At 41.2% G+C, this 24,660-nt stretch overlaps 1 protein-coding gene across 2 annotated transcripts in view; it reads right to left on the bottom strand.

Annotated features, from left to right (window-relative positions):
* Positions 1-7,837, bottom strand: part of SOS1 (SOS Ras/Rac guanine nucleotide exchange factor 1) — a 148,580-nt gene extending 140,743 nt beyond the window's left edge. For both annotated transcript variants that reach the window (XM_030857875.3, XM_030857876.3), the window contains exon 1: positions 7,606-7,837. In XM_030857875.3, the coding sequence (XP_030713735.1) occupies positions 7,606-7,692 (87 nt within the window). In that variant the 5' untranslated portion in view covers positions 7,693-7,837. The remainder of the gene's footprint in view (positions 1-7,605) is intronic.
* Between the last annotated feature and the right edge of the window lie 16,823 nt (positions 7,838-24,660).

Raw genomic sequence — 24,660 nt, 5'->3', positions numbered from 1 at the left:
AACCAAAGACATGTAAGACTTCTACACTTAAAGTGTTTCTGAGAGAAATTTAAAAGTCTAAATAAATGGAGACCTATACTACATTCATGAATCCAAAGATTTGCTATTGTTAAGATGTCAATCCTCCCTAGTTATCTACAGATTCAATGCAATTACAATTAAAATCTCACCAAGATTTTTTGGTAGAAATTGACAGAATGGTTCAAAATTTATATTGAAATGCAAAACCTAGAAACAATAAAATAATATTTTAAAAGAAGGAGGACTTACACTACCTAACTTTAAGACTTACCATAAATCTACAGTAATCAATAGTGTGGTATTCGGGTAAAGATAAACAAAACATCAATGGAACAGAATGGAGAGTCTAAAAATATATATATATTTTATATATATTACATATTTAAATATACATTTACATTAATATATAATATATATTCATTAATTTTCACAAAAACAACAACAGAATCCAACAGGGAAAGGAAAGTCCCTTTGACAAATAGTTCTAAAATAACTAGATACAAGCATAAAAAAAATGAATCTCAATTCTTACCTCGTATCATACACAATTAATTTGAAATGGACCACAGATTATGTAAAAGCTAAAACTATAAAGCTTTTAGAAAATAGCATTAGGACCATGTCTTCAGGACTTGGTGGCAGGCAAGGGGTTCTGGGACAGGGCACAATAACCTTAAAAGAAAAAAAACCTGATAAATTTGACTCCATCAATATTAAAAACTCGGGTTCATCAAAAAACACCATTAGGAAAATGAATAGACAAGCCACGGGCTAGAAGAAAATATTCATGAAACATATATCTGATAAAGGACAGTTAACCAGGATATACAAAGAACTCCCACAACTCAATACTGTAAAGAAAAACAGCTCAATTTTTTAAATGGGCAGCAGATTTACACAGACACTGCCCAAAAGAAGATATACAAATAACCTACAAGAACAAGAAAGAGTGCTCAATATCATTAGTCATCAGGATATAGCAAATTAAAACCACAATGAGGACTTCCCTGGTGGCGCAGTGGTTGAGAATCTGCCTGCTGATGCAGGGTACACGGGTTCGTGCCCCGGTCCAGGAAGATCCCACATGCCGCGGAGCGGCTAGGCCCATGAGCCACAACTACTGAGCCTGCGCGTCTGGAGCCTGTGCTCCGCAACGGGAGAGGCCACAACAGTGAGAGGCCCGCGTACCGCAAAAAAAAAAAAAACCCACAATGAGATACCACTACACACCCACCACAACGACTACAATTAAAGACTAATAATACTGAGTACTGGCAAGGATGTAGAGCAACTGGAACTCTCATACATTGTTGGTGGGAACATAAAACGGTACAACCACTTTGAGAAAAGGTCTGGGAGTTTCTTATAAAACTAGCGGACACTTACTCTATGAGCCATTTCTCCTGATATTTACCCTAGAGAAATGAAAACATTTCTACAACACAACCTGTATAAGAACATTCATGGCAGCTTTATTCATAATGGCCCCAAACTGGAAACGTCCCTGATATACATCCACTTGATAAACTTTTGACATGTTCATATGAGAGAAAAAAGGAATGAATTCTTCATAAACACAATCTCAAAAGCCTTTCCAAAAATATATACTGTACGATTCTATTTATATGATATCCTAGAACAGATAATATTAACCTATGGTAGGATGATAGAAGATCAGAAGAGCAGTTGCTTCTGGAGGTTGGGAGCAGGAACTGACTGAGAAGGCACATGAGGGAAATTTCAGGAGTGATAGTAATGTTCGATATCTTGGTAGAGGCTTAGGTTGTACTGATTTGCCAAAATTCATTAAATGGTACAATTAACATTTGTGTATTCCATTATATGTAAATTTTACCTAAAAAACAAAAAGAACTGCAAACAAATACTGAACTCTAAGTTAATGACATACATGCTGAAGTATTTAGGGGTAAAGTGTACCGATGTCCACAACTTACTTTGAAATCCATCAAAACGTAAGTTGTATTGGTGGATGAATAGGCATGTGATAAAGCAAACAGTAAAATGTAAATTATAAAATCCAGGTGTAAACTGTAAAATAATTCCTTACCTGCTCCCATTACCCTTTTCTAACTCATTGAGATTTCTAATCCATGGAGCTCTCATTTACACCTCCATTATGTCTCTTATAGCTTCACTTCCAATCATCTGTAATATCTCTATTCTCTTCGTCTCTACTGCAGCCACCTGCAACCAACTACCCTTCTCTACCCATTTACCTAAACTGATGAGTGCTGCCCGAGGAAAATCTCACAACCACTAGACCAATGAATGCTACTCCAAATTTATAACTTCCACACTCAGCACTGCTGAGCAATTCCTTTCTAATTCACTGGTTGGCTACTTCTCCAGACTCCACAGCAGCAATTCCAAAACTGGATTATGCTTCTTAAACTCCTTACTCATTTCTCTTTCCTCACTCTATGTAAAGGATCTTGCCTTTCATTCCATCATGAACATAGTGGCTACCGAGCATGAACTACCTGCTCCCCAACCTACAAACCCATTTTATCTCACCTCCTCCCACCTCAGAAGAAAGGATGTCATCACTCCTGCCAGAGGTAGCGGATCACCATCAGTACTGCTTAAAAATGCAGACTCTGTAACCAAGTTATACTTTCCAAACCTCAGTTTTCTCTCTTATAAAATAGAGACAATAACAGTATACTGTGAGAATAAGAGAACACATGCAAGGCACTTAAAATAGTACCTGGCAAATAATTCAAGGCAAATCCCACTGCTGTGTTCCTGAGCTCATCTTGTTCAGTATCTTCACTAGCATTCTCTATCAGCTCCTTCCCCAAAGCCTCCTAACATAAACAAGTTTCCATCACCTTCAAATAAAAAACAAGTGTCTTCCCCAACTTGAACCCCCTTCTTGTCACAGAAGTATCTCTTTTCCCTTCATTTCCAAGCTTCTAGGGGGAAAAAAAAATCTGAAGAAACTCATCTGTTCTTGCTATTCTTTTTCTATGCTCTTCCATCTTCTATTCTCACACCGAAACTGCTTGGACATAAGTGACCCCTAAGCTGTCAAATCTAACTAACACTTTTCAGGCCCCTTATTTGACTTTTCTATAGCCTGATACAGTTAATGACACTTTTCTTGAAACTCCTTCCATTCTAAGCTTCTCAGACACTAGGGTCCCATTCTTTCTACCTGACTCTTTCCTTCTTAATCTCCTTTACTCATGCCTTTCCCTCTGCTCTTCCCCTACACCCTATTGTCCATTCTATTTCCCCAGTTCTGATGCCAGCCTTATTTCATTCTTATCTCTAATCATTTTCAGTGGGTGGCCTCACCTACTTTAACACCTTCTTTGAGGTACAATTAACATACAATAAATTGCACATATCTGAGCTGTATAATCCGTTAAATTTTAATATATGTATACTCTCCTGAAACTACTGGTACAATCAAGACAAATGAACATAAAAGCCTGCCCCCCAAAATAACTACTGACTTGCTTTTTGTCACTGTGGATGCATTTTCTAGAAATTTATAGTATATACTGTGGTGTTTTCTGAGGGGGCAGGGGGCAGTTTCTTCGGCTTCTTTCATTCAGCTTATTTTGAGATTAAGCAACGTTGTCTTGTATATCAATAGTTCATTCCTTTTTACTGCTGAGAAGTATTCCAATGTATGACTATATCACAATTTGTTTATTAATTCACCTGCTGATGGACATTTGGGTTGTTTCCAATTTTCTGCTGAACAGAACTGCCATGAACATTCATGTGTAAGTCTTTCATAGGATATAAGCTTTGTCTATTCTCATGGCTCTACTCACACACCTGGAAGTCCCAAATCTGTTTCACCAGATACCAACAACCAGTTGCCAGTTTGACAAGTCCACCTGGATAACCCAAAATGACTTTTAAATCAACAAGTTCAAAACTCATCTTATAATGCCACTCTTTCCACCCCAGCAGGTTCTCCTCCTACATTCTCTATCCTGACTACAGGCACTCAAACCAGAAACTTAAGAATCCTCCTACTCTTACCATTTCCCCCAATCAATCAGTGAGTTACTAGATCCTGTCAATTCTGCATTTTAAACATCTCTCAAGTAAAATCCATCTCCACACTTCCATCCTAATTCAAATGCATATCATCTCTTGGCTGGACTATTAACCCTAGCCTTCTTCTAACTTTTCTCCTTACCTTGGGTCTCATTATTCTCCAATCCATTTTCTATTCTATGGCCAAAGTGGATTTTCTAAAATTGAAATTTTATGTTACTCCCCTATTTAAAATTCCTCAATGCCATCTATCCCCTCAAGATAAAATTCATACTCCTTAGCTTAACATACAAAAAGTTCTCTATAAATCAGTTTCCTCTCCAAACTCATCTTCTGCCACTTCCCATCATATTCGAACTTAGTCATTTCTGGATGACGTCAATTACCTTTTAATCCTTAGTGCTGAGAGCAATACTTGGTCTGCAGTAGGCACAATATGCTTATGCAATAGATAAGGTAGGACTTAGACTAACAGATATATTGAGACCTTCTGGGGATTTTCAGGAAAAGTAGTAGTCCAGTCTGGCTGAAGCATAAAGTATATGAAAGACTATGGTAAGCAATCCATCCAGAAAAGCAGGATGAAGCCAGACCACAGATCACTATCAAGTTTATTCCAAAGAATACACACTTCATTCTATGCCCTCAAAAGACATCAACGGTTCTGAACAAGAGTGTGACACATTCAGAAGTGTCCCATAACTTCTGAAATTTGAAAAATAGATAAAGGAGAGGTGAGAGGCAGTGAACTCAGTAAAGAGGCTACAGCAGTAGTCTGGGAAAGGGGACTCAAGAGCAGTGGGAGTAGGGGGAATAGATTAAAAGAACATGTCAAGGGGAATGAAGCTACAGGCTCTGACTGGGTGTGGGCAGTACTAAGTCATCAGAGATGACTCCAAAGTTTTGAACCAGTCAAATAAAATAATACAGCTAATAGATCAAGAAGAATTCTTTTTTAATAGGTGAAAGGGAGGGAGCTGATCGTTTTGTTTGGGTTTTCCCTACCCTTTCATTCAAATTTAAGTGCCAACCAGGCGTCAGGCACTGTATACATGGAGGATAAAACGAGGGTAAAATATTGTCCCTGTTCCCAAAGACCATCCAATCTGGTTGGGGTGGGGAACGTAAACAGGAAAAAAATAGGAACTTAAAATTCATTGTTAAGTGCTAGGCTAGGGTGCTAAAAGAATATTTAGATTGAAAGAAAGACTATCCAACTCAGGCCTGAGGATCTGAGAAAAGATCTGAGGTCTAGAGAGTCCAGAAGATGAGTGGTGTTAGGCCAGGCAAAAGGCCGTGCAGGTGAAGAAAACCTGGATGTTCAAAGAGCCTCAGGTTAGATAACACAAGCTGATGCATCTGCAAACAGTACAATAAGTCGAAAAGAAGATATGGAGATATCCACAGGAAATGTCTAACAAGCAGATGAAAATGCAGGTTTTGAGCTACCAAATATATTTTCAACCTGTCTTTGGTGGCTTAAAATCATCTTTAGTGCGTATTTTATATACGAATTGGGAGAATCTCACACATCAGCGAGACTGTGTACACTTCCACCTTCTCCCATCACTTCTACTGTCAAGCAAGGGTATCTCTGCTTAAAGTCAAACCGGGTTTATATAAATAAGCAAAGAGGACTGGTGGGGACTGTGGAAAATCTTAGACAGATGCCTTGTCTAAAGAAGGCAGCCATTTACTCAGCTCCAGCAGCTTACTGCCTTGCTTGAATGCTGGCCCAATGTGGAGAGATCTTCCTATTCTCCAAGAAAAGCTCAAAATTCAGATTTTATGTAATATCTCCCATTTGAAAATACTGACATCTGATTACATTAAAAATAAAACAACACTATGCCAGCCAAAAAAAATGCTTTTGTGGACAGATTTCAGCATGGGCCACCAGTGTGGCAGAGTTAGATCTGGTCTGCTAAATCCTCCAGTGCTCTTTTCACTACCTCATAGGAGCCTCAACTGACAGGGTTTCATGGTGACTCCCATGGGATAGGAACTGCTTGCTTCCAAGCAAAACAGCCCCAAACTGATAGTGCTTTATTAGTTCTTTTATATATTGTCAATAATTTTTGTCTCTTCCCCACCCTGGTCAGGATACCTGCCTCTAGCATCATTGAGACTTCCTACTCCCCTTCTATTACAACCTAAGATGGCAAGCTAGCAGGTAAAGCAAAAGTAAACAGAGAGCCTGACAGGATTTCTAATGAATAAAGCAGGTAAGGCATATGGCAAAGATTTGGTTTTCTTAGGAAACAATTATCACAGAGATATCTGTGACTAGTCAGATACCTGAGCAAAAAAGTCAGTAACTTATATTTGAAATATATGAGCAATTTCTACTAACAAACCAAATAGGTTCCATTGTGAGCTACCAAGAGGGGGAGAGGGAGAACATCGCAAAAGGGAAAGTAAAAGTTGCTGGCCTTTGAGAAATATCAGATACCTCTTAAAACACAGTTTTTTTAAAGTATAAATGTTTAAAAGAAAAGGTACACTATAATGTCAACTCTCAGTGAGGAATAAAAATATTTTAAAATCAGATAACATGAAACATTCTTCGAGCAACAAGAAATGGGGCTTTAGAAACACTATTAAAAGAGTAAAGCTATCCCTATATTTATAAGAGGTAAAAGGAAAACAAAATAATCTGATAGTTTTTAATATTCATTCAGAGATCAGTTGCTGATGTTTTAGCGTATTATTAAGTCACAACGTTGCTTCAGAAGCTCTGAAAATGTAACTACACTTCCTAATTATACTAAAACGTGTAAAAGTACAGATCACGGGGTATATAAGTTTAGATAACAATGTGGCAAACTCGAAGAAACACAGAAATGTTAAAATTTCTAATCAACAAACCGAATGACAGTACCAAGATTTTGAGAGAGAAAGAGAGACGTGGGGGGCGGGGAGGGAGAGAAAAAGAGAGAGAAAGAGAGAAAGGGAAGGGAAGGAAGGAAAGCAAGGAAGGAAGGAAGGAAGGCCAGTGGCATGTGCACCCGCCCCTGTGAATCCGAGGAGTCGGGGAATTCAGGGGAATGAAGAGTGATTACAGAGGGCGAGCAAAGCAGGCCCTGTTCCTGCTGGCAGGCGAGCTCTGCAATTACTTAGAGCAAGCATTATGGCCAGAGCATTCTGGAGCCCACTTAGACGAGCAGACTGGACACCTAAAACCGGAGGCTGACAGCAGCTCGGGGAGAGGACCGAGAAGGCGGAAAAGTGGCCTGCTTTGACCTCCACTGAAAACGGAGGCTCCTCCAACTCTCGTCTCTGAACCAGGGGCAGGGGCAATAAGCTCTCAGCGGTTGGATTCTTCGGACAAACTCTCTCAGGCTCCCTGCGGCCTTCCCACACACCACACCGGGTTAATGTCAACACGGAGAGCCAGCGGGTGTGAGGGAACCTCTCGGTGTGCGCCGTCCTTTCTGGGAGGCGGTGAGACCGGGAAGAAAGACGACTCCGCGCGCGCCCCGCCTCCCAGCCCTTCCCCAGCCCCGGCCCGGCGCCCTCGCAGCCGGGAAGCGCGCTCCTCACCTTTTTCAGCGCAGGCACCAGCAGCCCCCGCCACTTGGGCGCGTTCTCCTCGCTGAAAAACTCGTACGGCAGCTGCTGCGCCTGCATGGTGCCCCCGGGGCGCCTCCGGGTTGGGAGAGGGGCGGCGGCGGCCGGGCCGGGGAGCCGCGAGAGGGCGAGCTCTTAGCGCGGAACAGGGCCGCGGCCCCACCGGACGGCCCGGCCCCCTCGGGGCGCCGAGCGGCCGGGCTAGCCCCGGAGAGGGAGCTGGGTGGAGAAGCCCGCGCCCGGCCACCCACCCGACACGGACACCAGCCGCGAAGAGCGAACGCAGCCCGGAGGCGGCGGCGGTGGCATCCCGCACCACCGCCCCGGGGCCGGGCCCCCACTCCTCCCCGGCCCGCTGGCGCCGCCCCGGGTTGCCCTCCGCCGCGGTCGCCGCCCGCCCTCCCGCCGGGGCTGCGCTCCCGGGCCCGGCCTGGCCCCGCGGCGGAGCCGGCGGCTGGGGGAGGGCGTGTGGACCGACACTCCGGCCGCGGCGCCCGCTCGGCAGGGACCCCGAAACGCGAGTGACCCGGGGTGGGGCGGAGCTGGGCGCGGGGTGTACCGGGGGAGGGGAAAGGCCCGAGGTCGTTGTTGGGGAATCCGGCTGCCTGAGGTGCCGCCGCGGCCGCCGCCGACGCCGGTGTAGCGCTAGAGCTTCCTACTAGCCAACTGAACCTGCCTGCTACTGAGCATGCGTCGCCGGGCAGGGCCGGTTCGCTCCGGGTTTTCCGGCTCCCCAGCCAAGGAGGAGGGAAGCGCGAGAGAGCGAGGGAGGGCTCCCCGCCGGGCTGTGGCTGCGCCCCCGAGGGCTGCAGGGGGAGGAGCGACAGGGCCCCGAGCGGTCGAACCCCCGGCCGAGTGGGGCCTGCGGGGTGCGGTGCGAGCTACGGTGAAGCGGCCCCCATTGTGTGGTTGGGCCGAGAAGGATCCCACCCCTCTCTCGGAGTCCCTGGGCCTTTCGTTTCGGAAAGGGGTGTGTGTCTGTGTACTTTGTTCCAGAGCGTGAAGATAAGGACTGCCCAGAGCATGCAATGTATAGTAAACAGGCTGGACAAAAGATAGGTGCCTTTCTCACGAAACCTACAGCATAATAGAAGTGATCGCAATGTCTCCAAACGGTCTTTCCACATCACCAAGAATAAAATGTGTACGCGTAACGTTGATTTTGTGTGTTTTTAAATGCAATATGTTCATCTTTGAAACCCGTTTCAAATATGAACTCCAATAACCACTTACCTCCAGTGGAAATTGACACCTCTCCTGCAGATCCCAGGAACACTTTACTCAGTCCCCTCTCCGGGCATTTAGCTTAACGTGTTTTTGTATCTCTACAAGGCTCGTTCAACTAGATAACAAACTCCTGGAAGGTAGATCTTTTTCACCAGGGTTAGGGGCTCTACACAGAATAGGCACTTAGTGAATGTTTGTGGAATGCTAAAGGAGCATTATCTGTAAATTGTTCCTCCATCCCAGGGATGCAGGTGTTTGCTTAACAGTAGCAATGGGTGGCTGGCGCCTCATGGTTTACCATTACCACTTTTTGAGCATAATCTCATTTAATCCTCGGAGCAATCCTATTGTTTTTACATCACAGTTTAAAGAACCAGCCTGAGTTGAAATTGATACTGTACCCTGCTATTTCAGAGAACAATAACCAGAATCACATAGATGAGAAATGTTTAAGCAGCGGTTCTTAATCTCTACGGGACCTCTTTGAGAATCTCATAAAAGTTTTGGTTCCTTTCCTTTAAAGATGTACACATATGATTTACATTTAAAAGTTCTCCACACTTTCAAAGTGTTCAGAATGACATTTTGAAAATCATCCATAAATCCTCTGGGTAAAAAGAGGTAAAGTAACCATAGCTTAGAGAGGGGTTGGGGGTAGGAGAAGGGGTCTCAGAGGAAAATATGACAGCCATTTTCAAATCTCTAAAGTAATGATATGAAAAAAATATATATGTGATAGGGTTTTGTGTGATTCTAAACGATTTAATTAAGATCAAGCCTCTGCCCCAAATTATTCCTGGGCTTCCTACTGCTCTTAGAATACTTTTCAAACTTCCTACCATGACCCACAAAACATGCATCTAGCTACTGTTTACATTCTCAACTTTTTCTCACCATTCTCAACGTTGGCTCACCACATTCCAGTCACACTGGCCTTCTGTCTATTCCTAGAAAACACCATCCTCTTTCCTGCCTCAAGGGCTTTGCTCTTCTCTGAGCCTGTAACTCATTCTGCTCCTGTTCACTTGGCTGGTTATAAACGTCACCGCCTCCAAGAGGCCTTCGGTGATCACGCTAAGTAGTTTCCACCTATACTTTTCTCCCATAAGCTTTGGCTTCTTTCTTCGCAAGCATAAACCACGGCCTTTAATTATTTTTCGTTGTTGGTCTCCCCCACCCCCCGCCGCTCCCACCATCTGGAATGTAAACTCCAAGATCAACAATCTTATGTGTTCACTCTAGCTCATCATTTTATCCCCAGGAACTACAGCACTTGGCACATAGTAGGTTCTCAATAAATACTGTTGAAGGTATAAAAGTTGAATGGCGGAAACTTTCAGGAAGACTACGTAATCAGAGTTGTCCTAAGAAACGGGTGATCTTCTGGGGTGTGCAAGTAAAAACCGTACATTCGCTCTCTCGGGACGACGGGGAGGGTTAAGAGGTGGGACTTGATGACCTCCAAGGTCCCCTTCAACTCCGAGTCTCTGATTTGACTGCAGAGGTAAACAAGCCCTAGAAACATGTATTAAAGCCCGGCTGGGCATGCTTAGCGGCCGGGGCAGGTTTTCACTAGTATGAACGTTTTAGCTGCAGACTGACAGCAAGCAGCTGGAGGGAAACTGCAGAGAAGAGACTCGGCTCTTCGCAGCTGAGAGACCTAAGGGGAGTGGTGTTGGGTTCGGCGTCGCTAAGGTCAGGGAGCAATCGAGCGCCTCTACATCGTTCGCTTGTATCTCTTGAGCCAAATCAAAATCTATGGGCGTGCTGCGAGAGAAGACGACCGTGGCGGACTCAGAAACTTGCTAGTGGAGATATGAAAGCCCTGTGACCCCTCAGCTGCAACCGCGGACTGTGGCGCCGCGGCGCAGGCGCAGAGGTTCCTTTCGCGCCCCACCTTCGACTCTAAAGAGCCAGGAGCCTGAGCGGACGTGACGCACGGGGGCGCGTCCAGGCAGGCTAGCCGAGGCCCGAAGGGGGAGCGTCCAGGCAGGCTAGCCGAGTTCTGAGCGCGTCGAGTCAGAACACGGGCAGCGGGAAAGGAGGCGGGGAGGACTTTTGGGCTGGCGGCGCGCCCCCTGCAGGTGGGAGTGCAGCACTAAGCGCTTTGCCTCGCGCCGCAACCGGACGCAGTCACAGGGTTCCCTGCCTGGGTGCAGCCGCAACGATCTTCCTGAAGCAAACTTCAGATGCAGTTACTCTCCCGTTCGAGTCTCCACTGTCATACCAGAATAAAGTCCAAAGTCCTTAGTTTTGTATTCATGGCCTTGTACAATGGGGCCACTACTTATCTTTCCAGCTATATCACTCACTCAAAATGAACTACTATTGCCTCCTATAAACCCATTATTTCTGTCTCTTGTTTCTTGCCTATTCTGTTCCATCTGCCTAGAATGCCCTTCATCATCTTCCTCCAATCCCACCACAGCTTCACCCCACCTCCCATATACACGCTCACCGTGAAACTCTTATCCACGCTGTCGCCGCCAGCACATATGCCGCCTTCTTTCTGAAGTCTTTTTCAGCCCGCATTTAGGATTCCTCCCCTTAAACTTTAGAGTCCAATAGGCATAAGAAACAGCGGTTTCAGCCATCAATAAAGTTAAGGTCTTCTCTACCAGCAGCATATCCTCTCAATGCTTCCCCTCACCCTTTCTTCCCAATCCCCACTTTCAATTCCATTTCTCCAATTATGTCCCCAGAAAAATACACCAGAGAAAACAGTGGCTGATAAAACCACTGGATAGCCATCCTTTATCACCTTTAGTTAATACTTTGATCCTCCCTTCTCTTTCTCTCTCTCTCTCTCTCTCTCTCGGGCAAAGATGGTGGGGAGCAAGGTAGGTACAATTAGAAGACATGATCAAAAGCTCTCCAAGATATTTAGGACTATTCCTGGAATTTTTTTTTTCAGGATCCCGGCAGAGTCCAGTTTTTGGCAAAAGCCTTTTTCCAGTTGATTCAAGTGGTAATGGCTCCTCAAACTGATTGCACCCCAATCCAATTCAACTTTCATTGAATTCCCAAGTTTGTCATGGAACTTGATAAACTGGTTCTAAAATGTATATGGAATTAAAAAAAAAAGTTCTTCTGTTAAAGAGCAAGGTAGGGGAACTTGACTTGCCAGATATGAAGACATTACACAGCTAGAGTAATTAAAACAACGTGGTATCAGAAAAGGAACAGACAGACATACCAGTGGACCCATCTCATTGCGGTGGCTTCTCTTGTTGTGGAGGACCAAATACACAGAAACAATTCATGACACAGCAAGCATTGCAGATGAGTGAGGAACGGGTATAGTGCTCAATAAATGAAATATGCACAGTTGATAAATACATATAGAAAAGTGAAATTACATCCCTAACTCACACCTGACACAAAACAACCGCATGTGGATAAAAGACTTAAATGTAAAAAACAAAATTATAAAATTGTGAAAGGAAAATAAAGAATATCTTTATGAGGCTTCCCTGGTGGCGCAGTGGTTGAGAGTCTGCCTGCCAATGCAGGGGACACGGGTTCGTGCCCCAGTCCGGGAAGATCCCACATGCCGCGCAGTGGCTGGGCCTGTGAGCCATGGCCGCTGAGCCTGCGCGTCCGGAGCCTGTGCTCCGCAAAGGGAGAGGCCACAGCAGTGAGAGGCCCGCGTACCGCAAAAAGAAAAAAAAAAGAAGAAAAAAAGAGAATATCTTTATGAGCTCAAAGTAGGAAAATATTTCTCAAATAATACACAAAAAAACACAAACCATAAAGGGAAAGATTGATAAATTTGATTTTATTAAAACTAAGAACCTCTGTAAATCAAAATAAGGCATACAAAAAGTGAAAGCACAAGCCATTAAGTAGGAGAAAGTAGTTGCAACTCAACCGAAAAAGAATTAGTATCCAGGACAAGTGGTTTACTTTATTTTTAATTAATTAATTAATTGATTGATTGATTGATTGATTTTTGGCTGCATTGGGTCTTCGTTGCTGCACACAGGCTTTCTCTAGTTGCGGCGAGTGGGGGCTACTCTTTGTTCCTGTGCACGGGCTTCTCATTGCGGTGGCTTCTCTTGTTGAGGAGCACAGGCTCTAGGCACATGGGCTTCAGTAGTTGCGGCATGCAGGCTCAGTAGTTGTGTCTCACAGGCTCTAGAGCGCAGGCTCAGTAGTTGTGGTGCTCGGGCTTAGTTGCTCCACGGCATGTGGGATGGGATCTTCCTGGACCAGGGCTACGAACCCATGTCCCCTGCATTGGCAGGTGGATTCTTAACCACTGTGCCACCAAGGAAGTCCCCAGGTGGTTTACTTTAAAGGAGATAATGATGGTTAGATGTTCACCTCACTAGTAATCAGGGAAAAGCAAGTTAAAATCACAATGAGATATTATTTCTTGCCCATTTGAATTAGCAAAAACTTAGAAGTTGAACAATGCTAAGCTTTGGCAAGGATGTAAAGCTATTAAAATTCTCATCCACTGCCATGGGAATGTAAATGATTAAAACCACTTTAGATAACTATTTCTTTTCTTGAAATATGAATATGGGCATGTCCTATACAAACTGGCATAGATTTATTCCCATAGCATATATATCCCAAGGAAAATTCCTCACTGCATTGTTTGTTATAGCATAAATAGTAGAATGGGTAAATAAATTGTGGAATACTATAGAGCAGCAAAAATGGATGAATCACAGTTTATGTTTACGTTCCCTCCAAAATTCATATGTTGAATCCCAATCTCCAATGTGAAGGTATGTGGAGATTGGGTTTGGGGAAGTGGTAAGGACATGCAGGTGGCGCCCTCATGAATGAGGTTAGTACCAACATAAAAGAGACTGCAGAGAGAGCCTCTCCCCTTCCACCATGTAAGGACAAGAGAGAAGACTGTTATCTATGAACCAGGAAGTAGGCTTTCACCAGACACTGAATCTGAAGGTGTCTTGATCTTGGACTTCCCAGCCTCAAAAACTGTGAAAAATAAATTTCTATTGTTTATAAGGTACTCAGTCTATGGTATTTTGTTATAACAGCCCAAAAGACCTAAGACACACATCAACATAGGTAAACCCTTTAAAAATAACACTGATAATATATAAATGTGCCTGTGAACCTCCAAAGGAAAAAAGAGAAAACAAACAAAAAAACCACTAAGCAAGACACACAGGAAACTACACACTATATGATTCACTGTATAAGGTGCAAAAAAAAAAAAAAAGTAGAACTGAGTTGTATGTTATTTATTGTGATACTCAACCTCTAAGATGGCCCTATGAGCCTTACTTCCTGGTATTCCTTCCCCAGTATAGATAACACTCCCATGTTGAATAGACAATCCTAGGCAATACTCACCTGCAAAAATAGGATTTTGCAGAAGTTATGTATGTGGCTTCTGAGCCTAAGTCTTAAAAGACATGGTCACTTTACTGTCTCTCTCTCTCATCTCTCATTCTGGGAGAAATCACTGCCATTTTCTGAGGACACCCAAGCAACCCTCTAGGGGAAGCCCTCACTGACAGTCTTGGAAATAGATCCCTCAGCTCCAGTAAAGGCTTCAGATAATTGAAATCTGGTTAATATTTTGACTGCAACTTTTTTAGGGATTCTGAGCCAGAAGTACTCAGATGATCCATTTCAAAACCTTTAACTCTCAGAAACTATGAGATAATAAATGTGTGTTGTTTTAAGCCACTAAGTTTTGGGGTAATGGGTTATGCAACATTAGAAAACTAATATTTTTACGGATACATACATAAGCAGTCAAATTATAACAAAACATTAAAATAATACTGAATTCATAATGGTGGTTGTGAAGGTTGTATGCATATGGAGAGATCTTTAAGATATATTGTAAATTGTAGGAAAAAAATAGTGTAGAAAGTGTTCGCAACTGGGGAGGTTTTATACAAGGTTCTAATGAGATACTGGTAATGGTCTATTACTAACCTGAGTAGTAGGTACACAACTGTTCATCTTATTATTTTAAAATTTAAACACATACACTCTTTGTTGTATGCATAATATGTTACAAACACACACTACACACAGAGGAGGGGGGGTGATGGCTACAACGGGCCAATAGAGAGAGAGCACAGTGGCTTCATAGCCAATTCTGAATTGACTGTTACAATCTCAGTAATGCACTTAAGAAATAAAATCTACCTTCTCTTAATTATAGATCAGAGTTGGAAGAGGCTAGAAGTAGACACAAGTAGGCAGTAGTTTAAGGACAAATCACATGAAGCATCTGTACTGACTGCCAGTTTCTCTTTTCTCCTCCTCTCCGCAGCAGCAAAAGGCTAACATCTCCAAAGATTCTCAGTCTCAGATACTAAGGGTTGGAAAGGCAACTGAAGAGTGAGAATAAGGGCTACATTTTGGTTTGAACTCAGGTCAACCAACTCAAGTCCTTTATTGCTCTTTGTTGCCTTAAACAAGTTACTTAATATCTATTAAAACAACTTGCATAATGTGAGTCCAGAGGAAGTAACCTCATCAGGTAAGCACCCACTGTATAAGGAGTTCAATATCTGAATATGAGTAACCATGGTATGTAATTCAAAGATATTCAAAGGTTAATTTTAAAAAATAACTTGGCATTTAAAAATTCAAGTAAGTAATACATCCACGTGATTCATGAAGTGTCTTTTTCACCCTGCCCATCAGCTATAGTGCTTCCCTCCAATTCCCTAGCAGGTAACCATTTTTTGTTAGTTTCTTATATATTCCTCCAGAGTTTGTTGCTGCAAACACAAATATAATATTTTAACAGAAAAGTTTCAAAAACAGGACAGAGGGATTTCCCTGGTGGCACAGTGGTTAGAAATCCACCTGCCAATGCAGGGGACATGGGTTCGAGCCCTGGTCCGGGAATATCCCACATGACACGGAGCAACTAAACCCGTGCACCACAACTACTGAGCCCGCGCTCCACAACTACTGAAGCCCACACGCCTAGAGCCCGTGCTCCACAATAAGAGAAGCCACCGCAAGGAGAAGCCCGTGCACCACACCGAACAGTAGCCCCCACTTGCCGCAACTAGAGAAAGCCCGCGCACAGCAACGAAGACCCAACACAGCCAAAAATAAATAAATAAATTTATTTAAAAAAAAAAAACAGGACAAAGTTTCCCATATAACTTTCATGCAGACTTACCAATTTTTAATATTTTACCCCATTTGCTATATCATTTCCTCTGTCTCTGTCTCTATCTCTGTCCTTGTCTCTTCATGAATACATACATACATACGCACATACATATATACACACATACATAAATGTGTGTGTCTAATATTTCTTCAGAATCATTTGAGACCAATTTGCACACATCATCCCTCTCTACTCCAAGCATTTCAGTGAGTCAGTGTGCATTTCCTAAAAACAAGGACTTATATTTACCTAACTGGAATACAGTTATTAAATTCAGAAAGCTAACATGGATACAATACTATCATCCGATCTACAGACCTTATTGAAATTTCACTAATTGTCCCTACAATGTTCTTTACAGAGATTGCTTTTTCTGGTCTAGGATCCAGTGCAGGATCATATACTGCATTTAGTTTTTGTGTCTCTTTAGTTTCCTCTAATCTGGAACAGTGCCTCAGACTTTCTTCGTCTTTCATGGTATTGCCATTTTTTAAGATGACAGGCCATTTTTTCTTATAATGTCCCTCAATTTGGGTTTGTTTGAAATTCTCCAATGATAAGATTCAGGTTTTTGTATTTTGGATACGAATAGCAAATGTATGGTATCCTGAGTGCATCACATCACGGGGGACATGATGACAGTTTATCCCGTCAGTAGTGATGCTAATTTTGATTACTTGGTTAAGGGGGAGTCAACCAAGTTTCTCCAATATAAAGTTATTTTCACTCTTCGTAATAGTACTAACTTGTACAAACATAAGTTATTTTTAAAAACAGCTTTATTGAGATATAATTCACATACTATACAATTCACAATTGAAAGCATTCAAATCGATGCTTTTTTTATATATACACAAATTTATTCAGCTATTACCACAATCAATTCTGGAATATTTTTATCACCTCAAGAGAAACTTCATATCCACTAGCGGTCATTCCCCATTTCTCTCCAAACTCCCACAGCTCCAGGCAACCAATAATCTACTTTCAGCCTCCATAGATTTGCCCATTCCATAGAGTTCAAATAAATGTAATCATACAAAGTGTGGTCTTTTGTGATTGGCTTCTTTTACTTAGCATAATATCAAGGTTCCTTCATGTTACAGCATATATCAGTATTTCATTTCTTTTTAGTATTGAATAACATTCCATGGTATGGCTATACCACATTTTATTTATCCATTCATCAGTTGATGTACATTTGGGTTATTTCCACTTTTTGGCTATACTTTTTGGTTATACTATACTTTTTGGTTGTAATGTTATTACAAACATTCGTGTACAAGTTTTTGTACAAACATATGTTTTCATTTCTCCTGGGTTTGTATCTAGGAATAGAATTGCTGGGGCATATGGTACCCCTATGTTTAATCTTTTGAAGAACTGCCAGACTGTTTTTCAAAGTGGTTACATCATTTTACATTTCAACCAGTAATGTATGAAGATTACAATTTCTCCATATCCTTACCAGCACCTTGTTATTGTATATCTTTTTTACTATAAGCATCCTAGTAGATATGAAGTGGTATGTCATTTTTCTTTTGATTTCCATTTCCCTGATGGCTAATGATGTTGAGTATCTTTTCATGTACTTATTCACCTGTTGTATACCTTCTTTGGAGAGATGTCTATTCAGAGCCTCTGCTTATTCTTTAATTGGATTATTTGTCTTTTTTATTGAGTTGTGTTCTCTATATATTCTGGATACAAGTCTCTTAACAGATACATGATTTGCAAATATTTTCTCCCGTTCTATGGTTTGTCTTTTTACTTTATTGATGTGTCCTTTGAAGAACAAAAGTTTTTAATTTGATTAAGACTAATTTATCTATTTTTGTTGTTGCTGCTTGTGATTTTTGGTGAAATAGCTAAAAAGGCTTTGCCTAACCCAAGGTCGTGAAGATTTATCCCTATAATTTCTCCTGAGTCTTATAGCTTCAGCTCTTAGATTTAGGTTTATGATCCATTTTGAGTAAATTTTTGTGTATGGTGTGAAGAAGGGGTCCAGTTTCATTCTTTTGCAGATGGGTATCTGGTTTCCCCACCACCATTCGCTGAAAAGACTATTCTTTTCCCATTGAACTGTCTTGATGGCATTACTGAAAATTAATTGACATAAATGTCAGGGTTCATTTTTGGACTCTGAATTCTACTTCATCAATCTATTTATCTAAGCTTATGCCAGTGCTACCGTGTCTTGATTACTGTACTTTGTAGTAAGTTTTGAAATTAGGAAGTGTGAGTCCTTCAACTTTGTTCTTTTTCAAGATTGCTTTGGCTATTCTGGGTTCCTTGTAATTCTATATGAATTTTATGATCAGCTTGTCAATTTCTGCAAAAAAGAGAGCTTGGATATTGATAGAGATTGCGTTGAATCTATAGATCAATTCGGCAAGTATTGCCATCTTACTATTGAGGGACTTCCCTGGTGGTCCAGTGGGTAAGACTCCATGCTCCCAATGCAGGGGGCCCGGATTCGATCCCTGGTCGGGGAACTAGATTCCACATGCATGCCTCAACTAAGACCTGATGCTGCAACGAAGATCCTGTGTGCCGCAACTAAGACCCGGCGCAGCCTAAATAAATATATAATTAATTTTAAAAATATATTGACTCTCCTGATTCATGAACATGGGCTTTCCATTTGTACAATTTTAAATTTCTTTTAGTAATGTTTTGCAGTTTTCGCAGTACAAGTTTTGTACTTCTTTTGTTAAATGTATTCCTAAATATTTTATTCTCTGTGATCCTATTGTAAATGGTTGTTTTCTTATATTATTGTCAGATTGTTTATTGGTAGTATATAGAAATACAACTGATTTTTTAAAATTTATCTTATATCTTGCAACACTGCTAAACTCATTTATTATCTCTAAAAGTATACACTCTTATATTCCCATTTTATTAACAAATTGTAGCAAACACTTTTTTGCACCTTTTTTCTACACTTAATGATTTATCTTAAAAATTTCTCCAAATCCATACATGAGAACACTCTCATGTTTTTATAGTATATAATTCTATTAAATGGATATACAATAATTTATTTTATTAATTTTCTTCTGAGGGACATCTGGGTTTTTTTCCCTAACCTTTGATTATAAACAGTGATGGAATAAGTAAAATTATTTTGCTTGTATTCAAGTATATCTGAGGATAAATTCCCTGAAGAAGGACTGCTGGGCCAATGGGAAAGTATTTTGCAATTTTGATAACTATTGACAAACTAGAGGGCTAATTATTTAATGTTCTTAATGTCTTTAGGGGTGCTCATTAGGAGTGGTATAGTAATAATAAGACAAAGGAGAAAATTTTAGTTAGTTACCTAATAGTGACTATTCCTATTATATTAATATCTATAAGGACTATGAATCAATGTTTTGAGTTTCTCTGAAGTCATACCTCATGCCTTGAGGTGGTAGTGCCTTATGAACTATATAAGACAAGTGATTTTTAAAATACTATTGTCTTATTCCATGTTCATTTTGTAAAGCATGTAGTTTAATTACAACAGATAAATTTATTGCACAAATAAATCTGCTGTCAATTCTTTGTATATCAGGGTTGTTACCCCATTGAGAGCTTAATGATCTGCCATACTAGTGGAGTTACCCTAGATTTTATTAAACACACATGACCTACAAAAGCCCTGTTTTCTTCCAAGAATGTGTATAAAGCAAATGTTAGAATAAATCAGGTCAATTGGTCAGTTGGCATTTCTTAAAAACTGATGTTGTTTATAGGTTTTACATCCATATCATTTTTTAAAAATAAAAAATTGGGGCTTCCCTGGTGGCGCAGTGGTTGAGAGTCCGCCTACCGATGCAGGGGACACGGGTTCGTGCCCTGGTCCGGGAAGATCCCACATGCCGCGGAGCGGCTGGGCCTGTGAGCCATGGCCGCTGAGCCTGCGCGTCCGGAGCCTGTGCTCCGCAACGGGAGAGGCCACAACAGTGAGAGGCCCGCATACCGCAAAAAAAAAAAAATTGTAAGGATGCAGCACATAATTTGTTTTGTATGTAACACTGATGCTAACTTGTTGTGGCAGACATGGAGATGTTGTGTAGCTCAGATGTCCCTTCAAGAAAGGACTCCTTTGGACTTCCCTGGTGGTCCAGTGGTTAAAGCTCCGTGCTTCCACTCCAGGGGATGCAGGTTCAACCTCTGGTCAGGGAACTAAGATCTCACATGCCCTATGGTGTGGCCAAAAATAAATAAATAAATAAAGGACTCCTTGTCCATCTTTAAGGACTGTGCAGTTAGCTGACAGCATCTAGCAGTTAACTCCTTCAAGTCTCCTTCAGCTTTTAGGCCAAGGTCTTACTCTGCTTGAGGTGGCCCCAATCAATGACTCAGCAAGATAGTGGAACAAAAGACTGGCAATTTCCACCCAAGGCAGAACTCCTCTAATGGGCAGTCTTTGCTCTGGCGCTCCCCATTGCAATGGATGAGTTGTTGGCAGATCTGTATTGTGGTCTGATGGCGTCTCTGCCCAGTCCAGCTTCCTTCTTTTTCCTTTCACAGATGTTACTTCTCAATAAGCCTCCTGCACTCTTAACATCATCTCAGTTTCTGCTTCCCAGCAGACCCAACTGATACATTTGTATATGAAGTTGTTTTGCAGGACATCAACTGATATTTTAAATCATGATGCATCCATAGACGCTGTTGAAATTCACTGATTTTAGAAATACATCAATAATTTTCAAAACTGATTTATTTCTCATAATATGTGCAGAAATTTGAATCTCTAAGAGCTTGCAGTTTACCCTAATTTTGTTCCTTAAACAGAGTTTTTGAAAAATATAGCTAAAGTTTCCAAACTTCCTCAGATCTATCCTTCTTCTTTGACTGCTTCTGACAGAGAAGAAATAATGAGAAAAATCTCTTCATTTTTTTGTCCAATAAACTACGAGCAACTCTGAAAAAAGAGAGAGGAAAAAAAACACAAAAACAAAATAACACATCCCATCATCCTTTGTGCAACGGTTGATTTCCCTAAATCTTTGAAAATTACTTATACATGCATGACTTATGAAGAGAATGCCAGGACCACAGGTTCATAAGGATTATATTAAAACTTTCTCTCCCTGAGGCAGAAGCACTGCTGCTTCAGAACTGTTTTCCTCTTAACCTCCCTTGTCTAAACATGAAAAAGTTAGCCTTGATTTACGGTGTGTATAGTTTTTGTTTTCTTAACTCTAACGTAGAAGTTAAAACAAAGCAATAAAACCTAGGGATAGGAAACAACAATAACAACTAAAGAAGAATTGAATTTTAATTTGCTCAGCTGATCATGGAAAAATAGGTTTTCTTATGACTGAGACTTCAGGGGGAACAGTCCTCATGAAGTATTTTGTTATAATATTCCTTTAGTTGTTTATTAATTTTAGTTAGGAGAATGTGGAACATATTCTGAAGGTGAAACAGAGAAAAAAGGACCAAAATGGAACCCATGTCCTGAACAGATCTAGCGCATTTCTTGTACGTCTATTCCTTGTTCTTGTTAACTTTTATTGCCATTTGGAATGGGATTTTAACATTACATTTCTACTTGATTATTGTTGAGTTAAAGAAAAAGCTGTTTTTTCTTTTTAATATAGTTGACTTCAATCTGGCTACCGTATTTAAACTCTTTCATTAGTTCCAATACTTTTCTTTTTAACTCAGTGTCTTTGATTCTGTTTACAATCATTTTATAGGCAAACCATGATGATTTTGCCTCCAGGCTTTTCATAAAGGTGGGAGGAACAGGATCCAGGCAACTCCTGGACCCCATAACCACTCTGCTTTGACCAAAATTGGGAATGCTTCCACCACCAATGTTGAAAGCTGCTGAATCAAGAAGTCGTCTGCCAAATTAATAAGCTGCTGCTATAGCAGCTGGCCCCAGACCCTTGCCACCTCTACTGCAGTCAACACCAACAAAGCAGATGCTCTGCACACCACCTTTCTCCACAGAGGACTCAGTTCCAAACCAAAGCCTCACGTGACTGCTTCTGTTTGATGGGACCCAAATCACATCTTGAGCCCTCACCACAAGAGCACCTGGGAAACAGCTGTTTATCTTCCATCTGTGCACTCATCCTAGAGCGTACCAGTATGCAATATCTCCCACAGTATTCTTTAGCATAGCCAGAAAGTCCCCTTCTAGTTCTTTTTTTTTTAATTGTGATAAAATACACATACATAAAATTTACCATTTTTAAGTGTACAGTTCAGTAGTGTTAAGTATCTTCACATTATTGTGAAATCAATGTCCACAAGTCTTCATTTTGCAAAACAGAAACTCTGTACCCATTAAATAACTGCTCCCCATTTCCCCTTTCCCTCAGCCCCTGGCAACCATCATTCTACTTTCTGTTTCTATGAGGTTGACTTCTCTAGTCATGTTATAGAAGTGGAATCATACAGTATTTGTCTTTTTGTGACTGGCTTATTTCACGTAGCACAGTGAATTCAAGGTTCATCCGTATTGTAGCGTGTCAGAAGTTCCTTCCTTTTTAAAGCTGAATAGTATTCCTTTGTATGTATATACCGCATTTTGTTTATTCATCTGTCAGTGGACACTTGGGTTCCTTCTAACTGTTGGCTATCATGAATAATGCTACTATGAACAAGGGTGTGGAAATATCTTTTTTGAGATCCTTCTTTCAATTATTTTGGATATAGAACCATCCTTCTATTTCCTTTGATAAGAGCTTTAAAAAGGCAAGGGATGCTGAATTTGAGAAAACAATTTTTTAATATCTGTAGCAGATTATGTTTTTTAAGATGTCACACATTATCTCCCATCCCACATGCTTGACACTTTTTCCATTGAGTTGTCGGGTTTATATCATCTCTCCTTGAACCTGGAAAGATCTTTGTGATTGCGTGGACAAATAGAGTATGGAAGAAGTGATACTATGTTACTTTTGAAACTGGATCATAAAAATTCCATGCTTCTATATTCTTCTCTTGGGATGCTCACTTTTGGAACCCATCAGCCATGCTATGAGAAAGCTGATTAATCCATGGAGAAAGTACCCAGAGAGGCATGTAAATTTTCCACCTGACAGCCCAGCTGAGGTCCCAGCCAACAGCCAGCATCAAGTGCCAAACAAGTAAGGACACCTCCAGATGATTCTGTCCCTCGGTCATCAAGTGATCTCAGGCTTTGAGCCTCCCCAGTCAGGGCCTGGACATTGTGGAGCAGAGATAAATGGTCCCTGCTGTGCTCTGTCCTGATTATTGACCCTTAGAATCCATGAGTGTAACAAAATGGTTTCATGCTACAAAGTTTGGGGTGGTTTGTTACACAGCAGTAGATAACTGATACCATATCTAATGATGTGGTCATTTGGTTATTTTTCTTTCATTTGTTGATGTAATATTTAAGTACTCACATATTCCTAGAATAAACGGTTCTTGCTCATGTTGTATTATTCTGTTAATAAACTTCCGGATTTAGTTTGCTAATGTGAGGGAGATTTAAAAAAATTATTTTAAAATAAAATTGGCCTTCTAAGGGTAAAGGCAACATAATTCATACCAGAAGTGGAATAAATATCCATACTTCTCCATTGCATTTTCAGGGAAGTCTCCTACTGTCTTTCCTTCTCTCCTTATTTAGCTTAAATTCCATGATTACCACTATGATTACTCCCTTGAAAATACTCTGCATTGTCTTGCCTCTCTCCTTTTACCATACTTGCCTTGCAAAAAGTCTGGCTTCAGATAACCCCAAGCATCCACTAGTTTGTGTCTGCACATGTGCACTTGAGCTGTGCTACAGAACCATACAATTGTATAGCAGGCGTCACCTTAATTTCAGGATCACAAGCCTCCAAAGGGCACTCACTGTCACTGGGAAGTCTACCAAATCTCTGGTAAACTCTATACATCGATCTGCAGAACACCTAACTTACACCTTTCCCTCTTTTCTTATACCTTATTTCCCTCACCCATTTCCACTTCCCTTTTGCTCTTAATTTTGACTTTTATTAAGAAAATCAAAACCATCAACCTGGAGCTCCCTCATTCTGCTATATCCTTCTCCTTCATTCTGAATGTTCAGACCATGCTCTATCACCCTGAGCTTCCACTCTTAAAGAACTGGTTTGGCTAAGGCAAAAGGAAACTAACACTTTTAGAGCATTTCCAACTTCCTAGCTTTCTTACTTATATTTTAGCTTATGAAGTGGGTGTTAGTATCCCCACTTTTCTGAGGAGAAAACTGACGCTTAGCTAGCGTGAGTGCACTCCTCTCCATCACCCAGTGCAAAGTGGTCAGCTGACTCCAAGGTCAATACTTGTTTCACTCCGTCCCGGTTTCCTCATGCCAAGGACTGGGTGTACACTGCTGTTTCAGATTTATCTTTCTGAAAAATGAGACTGTTCAAGAAACGAAAGTTCCAATAGCTTAATTCTTTAATCTTCCGAAGGACACTGGTGTGAAAGGCTGTTGTCAGGTCCAGCTGGGCTGCCGGCAGGCTCTGACTTGAAGAGGTCCCCTTGCTCAATCCCATTCTTGTTCTTCAGCATTTTGTTTGTAGGCGGTAAATAGGATCATTAGTCACAATTCAACTCCTACCTTTAAAACTCAGTACTAGAAAAATGGATCCTTGGCCTAAGTTCATGAAACCAACACCACATTTCCATGTTTGTGATTTATGCAGGTACCA

Source organism: Globicephala melas, chromosome 12 (assembly GCF_963455315.2).
Source record: "Globicephala melas chromosome 12, mGloMel1.2, whole genome shotgun sequence".
Lineage (NCBI taxonomy): Eukaryota > Metazoa > Chordata > Mammalia > Artiodactyla > Delphinidae > Globicephala > Globicephala melas.
This window is presented reverse-complemented; position numbering and strand designations above follow the sequence as displayed.